Source organism: Anoplophora glabripennis, unplaced genomic scaffold, assembly GCF_000390285.2.
Source record: "Anoplophora glabripennis isolate ALB-LARVAE unplaced genomic scaffold, Agla_2.0 scaffold217, whole genome shotgun sequence".
Lineage (NCBI taxonomy): Eukaryota > Metazoa > Arthropoda > Insecta > Coleoptera > Cerambycidae > Anoplophora > Anoplophora glabripennis.
In genome coordinates, this window is record NW_019416331.1 from 642,159 (window position 1) to 656,266 (window position 14,108).

General features: G+C 38.2%; 1 protein-coding gene across 1 annotated transcript in view; it reads right to left on the bottom strand.

Annotated features, from left to right (window-relative positions):
• Positions 1 to 14,108, bottom strand: part of LOC108905308 (protocadherin-like wing polarity protein stan) — a 44,692-nt gene that overhangs the window by 12,926 nt on the left and 17,658 nt on the right. The window contains exons 2-9 of the mRNA XM_023454133.1: positions 11,964 to 13,690; positions 11,180 to 11,666; positions 10,985 to 11,123; positions 7,178 to 10,588; positions 4,339 to 4,959; positions 4,088 to 4,287; positions 3,601 to 3,997; positions 2,765 to 3,545 (exon numbers count right to left, since the gene is read on the bottom strand). Of these exons, the coding sequence (XP_023309901.1) occupies positions 2,765 to 3,545; positions 3,601 to 3,997; positions 4,088 to 4,287; positions 4,339 to 4,959; positions 7,178 to 10,588; positions 10,985 to 11,123; positions 11,180 to 11,666; positions 11,964 to 13,618 (7,691 nt within the window). The 5' untranslated portion in view covers positions 13,619 to 13,690. The remainder of the gene's footprint in view (positions 1 to 2,764; positions 3,546 to 3,600; positions 3,998 to 4,087; positions 4,288 to 4,338; positions 4,960 to 7,177; positions 10,589 to 10,984; positions 11,124 to 11,179; positions 11,667 to 11,963; positions 13,691 to 14,108) is intronic.

Sequence of the window (14,108 nt, forward strand, 5' to 3'; positions counted from 1 at the left end):
GAAATAAAAAACACTTAAGATTATGTTCTGAAGAGTGAAAATTGGAGTTTCGGTTCTTGGTTTCAGTAAAAAATCTGACGAAATTAAGACCGAAACTGAAACTATATTTGTGAGTTTTCGTGCAACCTTTGGGAGCGATCGGCATAGTGGAGAGGGTCGAGTCAACTAGACTACCCTCATACCCTTCCCTTTTCTATGAACACAAACATAATATATTTGCAACTAGTTAAAATGAACAGAAACTTAAAACATATACAAAAGAATTACTTTAAAAGGAAGTTTCGGCCGAAACAGAAACAATATTTTTATTTGTAAATTAATGAGAAATTATCGTATTTTATATACAGGGTGATATATATTAAGATATATTAAAAAAGGCACAAGTAGGTCAGTGATTCTTAACCCTTTCGCTGCGCAATACGTCTGAACGTAGCTACCGCACCGTGCGCGAAAATTTATAGCGTGCAAACATATACGTCTGGAGCAGTTAGACCACTTATAGTTTTACATTATGTTGTGTTAAATTACGATTTACCATCAATTTTACAATTTTATTTTAAATAAAATACAATATATCGACAGCTGTACTAAATAGAAACTGAAAGAGAGATGAACAATCAGTACCAGTACCTACTTTCATAAAAATATTTGTCATAATCGCTATAAACTCCGCCCGCAAAAATTTCCCATACCAATTGCAACAACCGAGTCACTATGCGCATGGTTGCGAATATACAGTGTAGGAAAGTACCGATGGTCTATCAGAAGTTACGTGAGAGCGATAAAGTAAGCCATAGAAATCCATGTGATAGACAAGGATGGCTATAATGAAGGCGTCTAATAGTCAACGCCCATTTCGCCCTTCCACAAATAAGATCCACTTCTTATTTGTGGAAGGGCGAAATGGGCGTTGACTATTAGACGCCTTCATTATAGCCATCCTTGTCTATCACATGGATTTCTATGGCTTACTTTATCGCTCTCACGTAACTTCTGATAGACCATCGGTACTTTCCTACACTGTATACGGTTTGAGCAGCCTGATCCAATTTAACTATTCAAGCGAATTAATCCGTCTGGAGCAGTTTGAGCCCTATAAATTTTTAGCGAATAAATACGTCTGGAGCAGTGAAAGGGTTAAGACAAATTTAGGGGACCCGTATTTTTTATTTTTGCCAAGTGGCCCTTTCTTTCGGAATTACAGTCCCCTGAAGTCCGCCTCTAAGAATAATCTTTTTTTTATATCTCAGAACCCTATTGCACGAGAATCACTAAATTTGATACACAGGGGTTTTATGACATGTGGAATCTGACGGTGCTACGTTTTTTGGTGGGGAACCCTCTTAAGACAATTTTTCGTGGGCCGCCTTGTCTTTGGAGCCAAAAATATTAGGTCGCATAATTAAATTTCTTATAAATTATCAGTCCACTAGAAAGCCATTAAATTTAGAAGCTTTTTGTCTCTTTATACTTTTTTCGAAAAACGCAATGTTTTCGAGAAAAATGTCAAAATGTGATCGAATGCATATCGTGATTTGCCATTTTCCTCAAAAACATTGCGTTTTTCGAAACAAATATGAAGAGACAAAAAAGTTTCTAAAACCAATGGCTTTCTAGCTAATAATTACAAAAAAAATCAAATTTGCCAACAAATTTTTTTGGTTCCCAAGATAAGGGGGGGGGGGCACGAAAAAGTGTCTTAAGGGGGTTTCTCGTCAAAAAGCGTGGCACTGTGAGATTCCGCATGTCATAAAACCCCTGAGTACCAAATTTAGTGATTCTCGTACAACATGGTTTTGAGATATAAAAAAGACTTCTTAGGGGCTGTAACTTCAAGGGGCCAGTTGGCAAAAAAAAAAAAATACGGGTCCCCTGAATTTTTCTTAAGAATCTATGACCAAATTTTGTTGCATGAATTTCCGGACACGCTGTATATATTAGGAAATCCAAAAATGCCATAAATTAAAGAATTTGAATTGTTTCGCAAAAAAAAATTATATCTGCACCTGTAAATACATTATACCTACAAAACCTCATTTCGTAGGTAGTTTAGTCCAAAGTAGGACCACTCCATTGTAAAAACATAAATTGTTTACTACTGATACTGGGTATGTCTTTTTTTTGTAGTTGCACGGTTTTGAGTACACTTTTCGATTTGACAGTGCTAAATAATTCGTACAGTAGTGTGTGATATTATTCTTGATTTGTGGATAAAAATGGCACGTTTATGAAAACAATGAACTAGTGGACATATTAACTTACGGGGAGTGTTCACAAAATGCAGCTGCAGCATGTTTCTTGTACGCGGAAAGGTTTCCTTTAAGACATCATCCGTCTCCTTATTTAGTTATAAGACTCCGCGACACAGGGTATTTAAAGAAACAACGTGGAGGTCATGCTGGAAGATAAATTGTTTTTTTACTAACATGGACCTAGTGCTCGTGGTTGGGTCGTTTTCAACAATTTCTAAAATTTCTTCCTTGATCTCCACCATTTCGCGTGGAGGAAGTCTTCCAGCGTGACCTCCTTGTTGTTTGAGAACACCCTGTATTATCAATCTTTTTTTGCATTAAAATGTATTATGTAATTTTTTTTTAATGATTATTTCTATATCTTTTCAACAAAATTATTGCAACTTATTAATCAGCTTGTCACGAACATTGTCTTAAACATTTTAAATAAAGTAATTATTTCTCTACGCTTATAAGCCAACGAGAAATTTACTCGTTTCACCACCTTAAGTAAGATAATATGTTATTCTTACCCTTTGATTGTTGACCAGTGAACACACTGTGGATTGGACCTTTCGTTAAAAGCTGTGTAGTTCGAATCCAGCCACATCTGCAACCTAATGGGCGTGGGCAAGCGAATTCCAGACAAACTTTTATACAACAGCTTTTTATAAACATTTTTGTCTCTCCTCGTTCTTCCTGTTCCTGTTCTGAGGTACTGAGCGTCGTTTTCATGAATTATTACTTCCGGTTCGTCGAACATCCTCTTCTTCCAAGGGCTCTGATTATCTTTACCGCTAGGCGGACTGGCTTCCTCAAAAACAATGTTTCTCTCGGTGGTTTTAGGGGTACTGTCTACATATTCGGGTACTAGGACGCTGACCGAAATAATAGGCGAGCCAATTGTTATATCAACTCCCCATCTCCGTACCACGGAGTCATCGTAAGACTTCGGAAGCAAAATTCCTGCTTGTTTATACTGGGCATAGCTTATAACAGCTCCATCGTCGGGTAGGTTATTTTTAGTCAGCACCTCTCCGCTTTCTAAGGGTTTTATACCGAGTAACGTTAAAGGAATTAGAATACGAGTGTTTTGGTCGAACTTAGAGGTGTCTAAGAGGTAGTTATTGTATTTGGGAAAGGCCACAAGTGGACCATGAGCGTGATGCGACATTTTTTCCTCCAGAAATTGGGAGGTATCGGGTAGAATAACGCTTTCGGTTGTATAAGACTGTTGGCCTGGCAGAAGTTGTGCGGTGGTGCCAGGCTCAAATCCATATAACGATTCAGGAGTCACAACATCCAGACCCAAAACTAAAATATTAACCAGATTATTAAAATTTTACTTTAGCTGTATTCTTTTACATACCCATATTTGGAGAAACTATTTCGAACGGACTCGTATAAGTATCATGTTGACTCAACGATAAAATGTTGATATATTTCTCGATAAGCCCAATTAGTTGCTCCGCACTTTCGCCAGTTAGTTGCTTGATTCTCAACCAGTGGTCGTAATATTTTTCTGTTAGTATTATGCTAGCGGAATGCACCAAATTATTTATATAATCTTTATCTTGGCTATGCGTGAGATTCAACCCTTGTACCTTTGACTCGTAGTTGAGTAACTCTTTTATTAAGTCGTATGTTACCAGAACGTCGGCACCATACAAGTTTTTTGTTAGGTTAGTTGCCTGCTGGAGATCGAGGGCTAATTTTATAGCGACGAACGTGTTGAGTTGAAGTTCGTCTGATTTTATTTTGGATAGCTGTAACGATGAATTTGTTATTATAAGAACATATATGTGTATTTTACTTTTTATTATGTACTACATTTACTTCAAAGGCCTATTACTTACCTGCTCTCGAAGTTGGACGAACTTCTCTGAAGTACAATTAAACATATCAGGTTCCTGCCAACCACCCAATTCGTTATCACAGTTTCTTGAAGCCTTGCCGTATGACCCCTTAGGACAAGCTTCTATTGCTTCTAAACCAAATATGGTCCTCGGCCACCAAATTCCATTTGACGAGGACCTCGGACACCCATCATACACAACTAAAACAGACGAAAACTAAAGAAATCTTTACGATTTAGTTTACAATATACCTTCACACCCTTTTAGGGTTACTTCTGCGTAAGCATTTGGACAAGAATCACAATTTAGACCAATCACGCCATCCCGACACCTGCACTGGCCTGTTTCATGATCACACTGAGTGCTGTAAGATCCCACGTGATAACAATCACAAGGTAAGCACTGAGTTGTACCGCTCGGCTGGTAGTGATTTTCTCTGCAATGGCACTTCCCCGTTATCTTATCACAGTCGGGATTATAACCTGCATCAACGTCACACTGGCATGGGCCGCATACCGGATAGCCCCACCAGCTAGCCGGGCACGGTTGGGACTGCTTGTTCTCACAGTATTCTCCAGAAAAATCAGAGGAGTTGCATTTGCATTGGTAACTTTTTTGCTCGGATTTCTCTTCTATGCAACTACCGCCATTTTCACATGGTGTTACAGAGCAAACTGGGACACACAAAGGGCCTATGTGGCCTTCGTTGCACTCGCAGTGGGATCTGCCCCATTCGGTGACGCATTGCGATGTCGATGGACACTCGCTTTGGCATTCGTTAGGCGAGTAACAGCCTTCTTCCACATTTTCTTTCACCGTTGGTCTGTTCAGAGGTGTTTGCTGATTACCGATCCTTACATCCTGAATGCAACCTTTATAAGAAGTAATATATTAAACATTCGGTTTATTCAAGTAAATGCAGCTTATTAAAATGTGAAATATGTGCGAAACTCTTTTGAAGTTATGACTGACCATTACTACCTATAATATAAAGCCTCACATCTGAAGTGTCATAGAAGTTGGCAGACATATTGTACTAAATTTAATAATTTTGGAATCTATTACAAGGTAAATTATATAGGTAAAATGCAATTTAAAATAATTTTATGTATAATTATCGTAAATGTAAGTTGTATTAAATAATAAATAATTTAAACAGGTAGTAGAGTTGTGTAATAAATAAGACAATATTTTGTGTAAGTTATGTGTTATGTTATCCCAACACTGATATTATTCCATCAAAAAACTGAAATTAATATTATTCATATTAAGTAGATTCTGTAAATAGTAGAGATGTGCCGCGGGCGTGTCAGCTGGACATGTCGTGAAAAGTGGACATGTCCTGAGGTAGGACACTTTTCAAGATTGAAAAGTTGTATGCGCATACGCGAAATTATTTGTTGCAATCATAATTCCCGCAAAAAATTTTTGAGGTTGGTACATGTAAAATTAAAGATATTTAGTCATTTTCTTGTAATTTTGTTGGTAACTGTTTCAGTTAGAAATTGACATTTTAAAAATATAACCTCTTTTATGTCCCTATTTTATTTTTGGACGATTAGTAAATAGTAATCAGTTAATTCTTAATTTAACATTTAATACACAAATAGTTTATAAATGAAGTATGACGCCAAAATCAATAGTTTTGATATTTTTCTGAATTGAGTAAATAAATGTAACTTCTGCTCAAAAACAATTTTTAAGAATTCCAGTAGGATGGAGAAACATTTAAAGTGTATTCACTGTCCGGGGAAAATTAGAAACCAGTTTATAAAAAAGTCTAAAGGTAGATAATAAGTAAAATATATCGACACATACTCATTAGAATAAAAGTAACATTTTGCTTTGTGTACCCTCAAGCAGTGACCTGTGAAAACATGACGTCACTCATAGGTGCCTTATTAGATTCAAGGTCAAAAGTACTTTTCCTGACATGTCCGGATATTTCATCGACATGTCCGTAACACACTTTTCCGAAGTGTCCATCTCTAAAAAAAAGTGATTTTCTGTGTAAACTATTGCCAAGATGCCATTTTTTTAAACAGTGTAGGGCCAGACCACCTGAGGGAAACACAGAAAGAGAAAAATCATTGTGAGAGGGATTGAGTTTTAAGATATAAAGGGAAGTAGGAAGTTCCGCTCTGGCCATTAAAGTGTGAATACCATTCTTAAGGGGGAAACCACGTTAGATTAAAAAAATTGGATTTTTTTTTATTGTATAAATTGTTAGTATTATTATTCAAGAATACGCTGCCAACATTTCAAAACGAAATTCTTATTCATTCCGATTTTGAGTCTAAAACTGAATGCCCATTGGGTCAGCGCTACCAGCAGGTAGGGTGGAAAACTTGTTCAGGTAGTTTAGTTACTTATTGAGCAAGAAAAGATCAGAGGTAAGCTCAGAATGATGCCTATGAGGAAGAAGAAGAAAGACCGTTATATGGTGATGGAATCGCTGATTGATCGGAAAGCACTCTATATTATTGATAACTTTCTCAAATTTCTAATTTTCGGTAATCTTCAAACGTGTTTTCCTCGAAACGACATTTTGATTCACAGGAACACTAGCTCAAAAAATTACGAAACGATCGTTATGAAAATTGAAAGTAAGATTTTTTATGAAATTGCAAAGAACATGAACAAACAATTGGGATGATATAATAATTTTAAGTTTTTTTTAAAATTCGAAATAATTGAAAAAAATGGTGAAGATCGATACATTTTTTTCAAACACATGCCAAAACTTCAATTTTCACAGTTTTTACACGCAATGATGTTTATATTATTAGAAAACGTTAATAATGCAGGAAAACAAATCATTTTGCTTTCAGATCAAAATTGCGACCTTCACATTTCCCGTAAACAACCAACTGGGAAGACAACTGCCCATAACTTCGACATTTTCAACACAAATGACTGGAAAAAATTTGTAAATGTAGTTCAAAATACTGATAAAATAATGTCAAAGTTTGATAAAATTCTAACCAATTGACCTACTCAAAAAAAATTGTGAGAAATGCCTGAAAATCAGCCTCCTAATGTGGTTTCTCCCCTTAACCCTCTAACCCACATGATAATGCTTTTACTTACCTTCCAAATAATTATACCCAGCATTGAGACTACTGTACGTGTTATCAGGGCCACCAATTAGTATTTTCCCCACATACAGTCCTTGTATTTTCTCCGTAAACGGTATAACTTCATTATTTTCACCATAATCGATTGACAGTTTTATTTCAGTACCGATCCACGTCACTTCTATATGATGCCATTCACCATCAGACAAGACTTTCGAACTCAAAGACAAAGATTCTCCATTGTACGAATACAAGAGTAAGCCTCTGCTCAGGGAAATGACAGCCGAGCTATTTTGGCCAACTTGTATGGACATAAGGAAAGTATCCTCCTGCAGGGTTCTAATGGACAACGCATTCAACCAAGGCAGCTGGATAGGTCGGAGGAGCGGGTTAAAAGAAAGAGTCCCGTCTCCCGAAAAATGCCAAGGCTTGCTGATCATCTCACTGCAATCTTTTCCACCAAAACCTTGGGGGCAAACGCATCTGTACATTGCCCAACCTTCTATGCACTTACCTCCGTTTTTACAAGGTCTTGACTTGCAGAACGATCGTTTTTCTGGACACCCAGCAATGGTGCCGTTATCAGTAACAAATGTATTCAAATCTACGAATTTATAGTCTATCTCCAGCTGTGAGATGCAGCCCTCGTAATGGAGGTTACTAATTTGGAAAATACTCAAAACTGGAGGTACGCCTCCTAACTGCAAGGGACCTGTCAAGTCGAGAAATCTGTGGCAGGTTTCTGTAAGAGAGGCGCAACGATCTTCTAGTTGATGTTCGGCATATCCCGCGCAAGCCCAGTTTCCTCCTAGTTCTTTGCCGTGTTTGAGTGCTATAGCAGTATCACATTCGTCTACGGACACTGTCGCGGTTTTGTTGAAGTACAAAACAGATACGGAATGCCATTTTCCATCACAGACCCCTCCAGGAATGGAAGCTGTCACTTTGGTGATGTCACTTCCCAGGGAAAACGAGAACTGCACATTTCCTTTAACAATTTCTAAAGCGATGTAATCGTGTCGTTCGTTGTATCTCCCGTTATACAGTAAAAGACCGTTTTGTGCCTGAGTTGCAAACCGCAATTTAATATGCAGCCTGTGGCGTTGTTTTAGGCTGGGAAACGTTAAAAACGAGGTTTTGGAAAAGCTCCTGCTCTTAAGCTCGCATAGAGGCGAGTAGTGTTCCGCTTCAGTCATCAGATTGCATTCTTCACAAGCAAAACCTGACCTGCCCGGCTTTGGGTTGCACGTCTTGTCTTTCTGACATAAATGTTGTTTACAGGTGTCTTTTTCCAATTTTATTTCACAATTATCTCCAGCGTAACTCTCGGGGCAAATGCAAGTGTAACCTCCTTCCCTAACCTTACAGGTACCGTTGTTTTTGCAGGGTGAAGAGTAGCATAGATTCACTTCGGTATCGCACAAGTAATGTTCCCGGGAGCCAGTGAAACCTTTCGGACACTGGCAAGTAAAAGTAGTGACTGGATAAATAGGTCTGAATAAAACCGTATCGCTAGCTATAAATCCAGACGCGTTACCGAATTTTAACACGGTTAGACATTCTTCGTAGTTCAAGCATGGTTCCCTTACGCACAGATTGTCATCGAATGGTAGAATTTGTACAGTCGACAATCTCATAAGGATACCTCTGTTCAAATAAACTTTCTCTTGAAGAAACTGAGGGGAATAGTATTCTTCCTTAGGCACATCTGGTCTTCTAACAGAAAAACTAACATTTAATATTTTTGATTTCACGTCCGTATCGTCTTGTATACTGAAAATGAATATATTTTCTTTCGGACAAGGGATGATAGCAGCCAAACCATCCAAGAAAAAACCAAGCAGTGGCGACAAAAACGCTTCTTTCGTCATTTGATTCAAACGCACGGTGATCGAATTGAAAAGCATTTCATCAGTAATTAATCGCACGGAAAGTTGCATTATCGCTTTTACTTCATTCACTCCGTCACTCACAGACACTTCCATAGACGCTACTTTAGGCACATTGGTGTTAAGCTGCGGCGATAACTGCAACTGCCCGCTAGTCTCGTTCAAAGCGACTAAATTTGCGTTGTTTCCAGATAAAATTTTGTAATGCAATTTGTCGGATACGTCAGCATCGAAGGCCGGTATTTTACCGATGGGCCCTGTCGGGAAACAATCTTTAAAGTTGTTGAACATGACTTGAAAGTCTTTTAATACAGGAGCGTTGTCATTGACGTCTGTTACGATAACTTCTACATGTGCGTCACTGCGTAAAGGTGGACTAGCAGCTCTGATAATCAAGTCAAACTTTTTCTTAGGGCTTTCATAGTCCAATTCAACCATAGTGAGCAGTTCTGCCTTCTCGGAACCGGGCCTGGTGACTAGCGAAAAGCTTTGCGAGTCCTCGCCGCCGATAATAGAATATTGAACGATGGCATTAACGCCTTCATCAGGGTCTTTGGCATATATTTCACCTACAGTGGATCCAATGGGGCTGTTTTCTGGGATGTACAACACGATTTTGTCCGAATCGAAAGCCGGAGGAGAGTCGTTTACATCTTCTATTCGAATAGTAACAGGCACGGAACTACTCAGTGTCGGTGAACCTCGGTCTATAGCATAAGCTTCCAGTTCATAGTAGGCAACAGATTCTCTGTCGAGACCTTTATTCGTTCTGATAACCCCACTTGTAGGGTCTATTACAAAGGAACCATCTTCTTGGTCCTTTTCACTCAAGGAATAGTGGATTCTACCGTTTAATCCCACATCGGCATCGGTAGCCGAGACCTGAACGACAGAAGTTCCGACTAGAGCATCTTCCGGTACGCTCCCAGAGTAGGCCGCTTGTTTAAACACAGGGTAATTATCGTTCACGTCCGTTACGGTGATTTCTACATCAGTCGTGTCTGATAGTGGTGGGTTTCCACCATCTCTTGCCGTAACGGTAAGCAAATATCCAGAAACAGTTTCTCTATCTAAATGTTTTGTAGTTACTACCGCTCCTGTCTGTGGATTGATTGAAAAGACAGGATCTTTGCCTGTTTCTCCCAAGTCCTCTCCCAGAGAATAAGTTATCTGTGCGTTCAACCCCACGTCATTATCAGTAGCTGACACTACTAACACAGTAGTTCCAACTATAGCGTCTTCAAATACACTTGCTGTATAAGGTGCGTTCTCAAAAACAGGTGCAAAGTTGTTCGCATCGGTCACATTAACATAAACCGTAGCTGTGTCTGTCCTTCCTCCAGAATCTGTAGCCGTTACAGTCAAAATATATCTTTTCTCCTGTTTATAATCCAGTGGTTGAGCTATTGTTATCAATCCCCTTCCGTTTTGCGAGGTTATGGCAAAGCGCCCTCTGGTGTTACCATTAGTTATTTCATAATGAAGTCGGCTGTCTTCATCAGGGTCTGTCGCTGTGACTGTAGCAACTGGGGTTCCTGTTAAGAAGAGACAATTATTTGATTGTATTTATGTACTAAGACCAAAAAGTTGCATTTTTAGCAAGAAGCCAACAAGTTGGCAATACTATAAAAATGCAGGGTTTAACTGAGATACAATAAAATTTTTCCATCTATTCCTTTTCATTAACGAATACCTTTGATTTAGTGTGACTTGTTAAATTATTTTACACCCGTAAATACTTCACAGACTCGATTACTTCACATTCACTTTTACTTCACAACCAATTCTGTACAAGCAAAATGAATGTGAAGTAATTAACCTGTGAAGTATTTGTGGACATAAACCAAAAAGTAATACTTGTCAACCATAAGTGAGTTCATCAAATTGCATTTTTTGGCGAGTCAACAGAAAAATAAATTATAAACACATACCTAGCTGATCGTCTTCCGCAACTACGGATTCATAGATTTTCGGTTCGAAAATGGGGTCGTTGTCATTAACATCTTGAACCGTTATTACTACACTTGCACTTGCTGACTGAGGCGGAACGCCTTGATCAGTTGCAATAACCTTAAATAATAAAACGTTTAAAATTATTTTAATTTATCATAATTCGGAAGACTCACCTGAAACATATATTTAGGCTGGTCTTCCCTATCTAATTCTTTTGTTGTATATATCCATCCGGAATGAGAATCTACTGCCAGGGGCAAGTCCTCGGTGCTGCCCCCTGTCGCATCTCGAGGTGATAAAGTGTACTTAATTTCGGCATTAGGCCCTTCGTCAGCATCGTAGGCCTGCACTCGTACTATACTATAGCCTGTAGGAACATTTTCTAGGACACTTTCTTGAAAAAGTGAGGTGTAAAATCTTGGAGGGTTATCGTTTACATCTCTAATATTTATTAGTAGCTGAGTAGTGTTTGAGCGAGCAGGACTTCCACCGTCTTGTGCTCTTATCACTAAGCGATAGTTGCGAAGGGTTTCGTAGTCGAGGGGTTTGACTAGAGAAACATCACCCGTTAAACTGTCGATGGCAAACTGGGATTGAGTATTTCCGCTTATTATTGCATATCTTATTGCTGCGTTCACCCCCTGATCGGCATCTGTGGCTCTGCAAATGACAATTTTTAAATTAGTTAGAAGTTTAACATTGGCATATTAGTACAAGGTATTACAAAAAAAAAATCTATTTTTTTCCAGTGATTTTTTTTATTAACAAAAATTATATGAAAAATATTCGAATTTTGAATATCTTAAAAAAATGATAAATCTATTAATATAAATATATTTTTTTTAAACATGATTTTGACACATTGCATATCTCATTATTTTCTTCCAAAGATTCTATGGTCAACAACTTGATCTCATTCTTTGTGATACCTGTACAAAAAATGATATTTGTGCTTACTTGATATGTGCAATAACGGGGTTTTCAGACCAATTGATATCTTCATTTAATGAGACGGTGTACGTCCTTTCTGAAAACTGAGGATAATTATCGTTATCATCCAAGATATGTATAACAACACTAGCACTAGAGGATCGCCTTGCTGTCTGAGGATTAGCTAAATCAGTAGCTTGAACGATCATAGTATACACCTCGGTTGTTTCCCTATCCAGCATTGTCCTTGTAGTTATGACTCCAGTTTTAGAGTCTATCTTAAATGCGTGATTATCTTCCTCTTCAGAGGAGATTCCCCCGCCATTTATACTCTGAATAGAGTATTCCACTTCAGCATTTTTACCTATATCTTGATCAGTAGCCTTAAGTGTTATTACCGTGGTGCCTACGCTTACACTTTCTCTAATGCTGGCGTCATATTCAGTCATTTCAAAAACAGGTGAGTGATCGTTTGCATCTAATACGTTTATTTGTAGCATAGTAGTACCAGATCTAGGAGGAAAACTGTCATCAGTGGCAGTAACGCGGAAATAGTGCACGTCAACCAATTCTCGATCCAACTGCACTTTCGTATTTATCACACCAGATTTCTCGTCAATGTCAAACATTGCCTGAGTCCTAGAATCTAGAAGGCTCGTCATTGAGTAAGTTATAGGACTATTCTCGGGATCACGGGCTTTTACAGTGGTAACGACGACAGGTGGTTCACATTCCTCTAGAACGCTAGCGACATATAAATGTTGTTCGAAGAAAGGAGACTGATTCCTCAGTTCCCTCCTGATCCGTTTCGCCATGTCAGTATCGTTAAATTCTTGATGGTGGTAAACAATTTTGAGTCGATGCTCGGAGTTAAGAACAGGTACATGATGACAGAAGGTGGAGAATAAAATCGTAACCCTCCACATTTGTTCGACTATGCAGACGTCTCTACTGGCGACAAGATCGCCCTGACTGTGCTCGATTTCGAATCGGTCGTCGCTCACATAGCGAAACGTTACGTTGCAATAAGTGCTTATTGTATTTGGTAAAAAAGCTGTTATGGAGTTGATAAACTGAGACTGCCTCAGGCAGATCTTGTGCCATTTTCCTGTGGTTGGTATAGCAAAAGAAGCATATGTTTCGGATACCCATTGTTTGGCTTCGATAATTCTCTGCTTTATCGACGGATGTATGTGAGAAAAAGGATTCCAGGCATTTCTCCTGGGTCTCAGACTTCTTCTTTCTCTGCTAAATTCATCTAAATATTCTAAATTCTCCTCAGCGTGGTCCGTACAGTCTTTACCGATAATAAATATCCTTATAGGTAAACTATAGTAATCTATGTCTCTCAGTCGGTTAGACGTAGAATCAATATGTACCGTAAATAAGTTGGGATAATATATCCCATTACACTGTAGGCCCTCTATCAGGGAGACCTGCCCGGTTTTTGGGTCTACGTGCACTAACGACTGCACAAAAGGGGCTGATCTCTTGTCGTTGATTTTGTAGAGCCTGTCTGACCCCAGTCGGTAAACCGATGCGTTGAAGATCACATCTCCTGGTTGTAGTATGTCGTCAACTAGCAGCAAATAAGCGTGAGTGAATCGGAAACAAAAGGAAAATAATAAAAACAAACAAGTCCGATGGCAACTCTCACTCATGAGAGAATATCTTTTGGTCATCTTTCAATAAGTTAAACATGATAGGTTATATTCGGGGCGGTTTTAGAAGCGGTATAGGGGGTTCCCTCATATCTGCAAAGAAACAAAGCGGTTAGTACAAGGGCATAATGTTATTTGTTGATGAAATAATATTATAGTATTTGTGTTTTGTAGATTTTTTTTTAAGTTATAGAAAAAGCTTCAATTAGTTTTTTTTTACTTCCTGTACAATAATTTCTCATTGAGAATATTGAGATATCTGCTATTGAGCGAAAAGTCATCTTTTCTAATTAATTTGAAAAAGTGCAAAAAAATTACTTTTTCCGCTGTTTTGGAAAATCAACGACTACTTAGCGAATATTGCGATTTTTTTCTCAATTTCAGATTGAATACTTATCAAAAAATGTCGAAAAAAAAATGGTTGCAAAAATTTAAGATTATTTTTTTTAATGAAAAACATTTGGTTTTGAAAAAAACTGTTTTTGAAGGCTTCAGAACTTTCGAAAAAAGG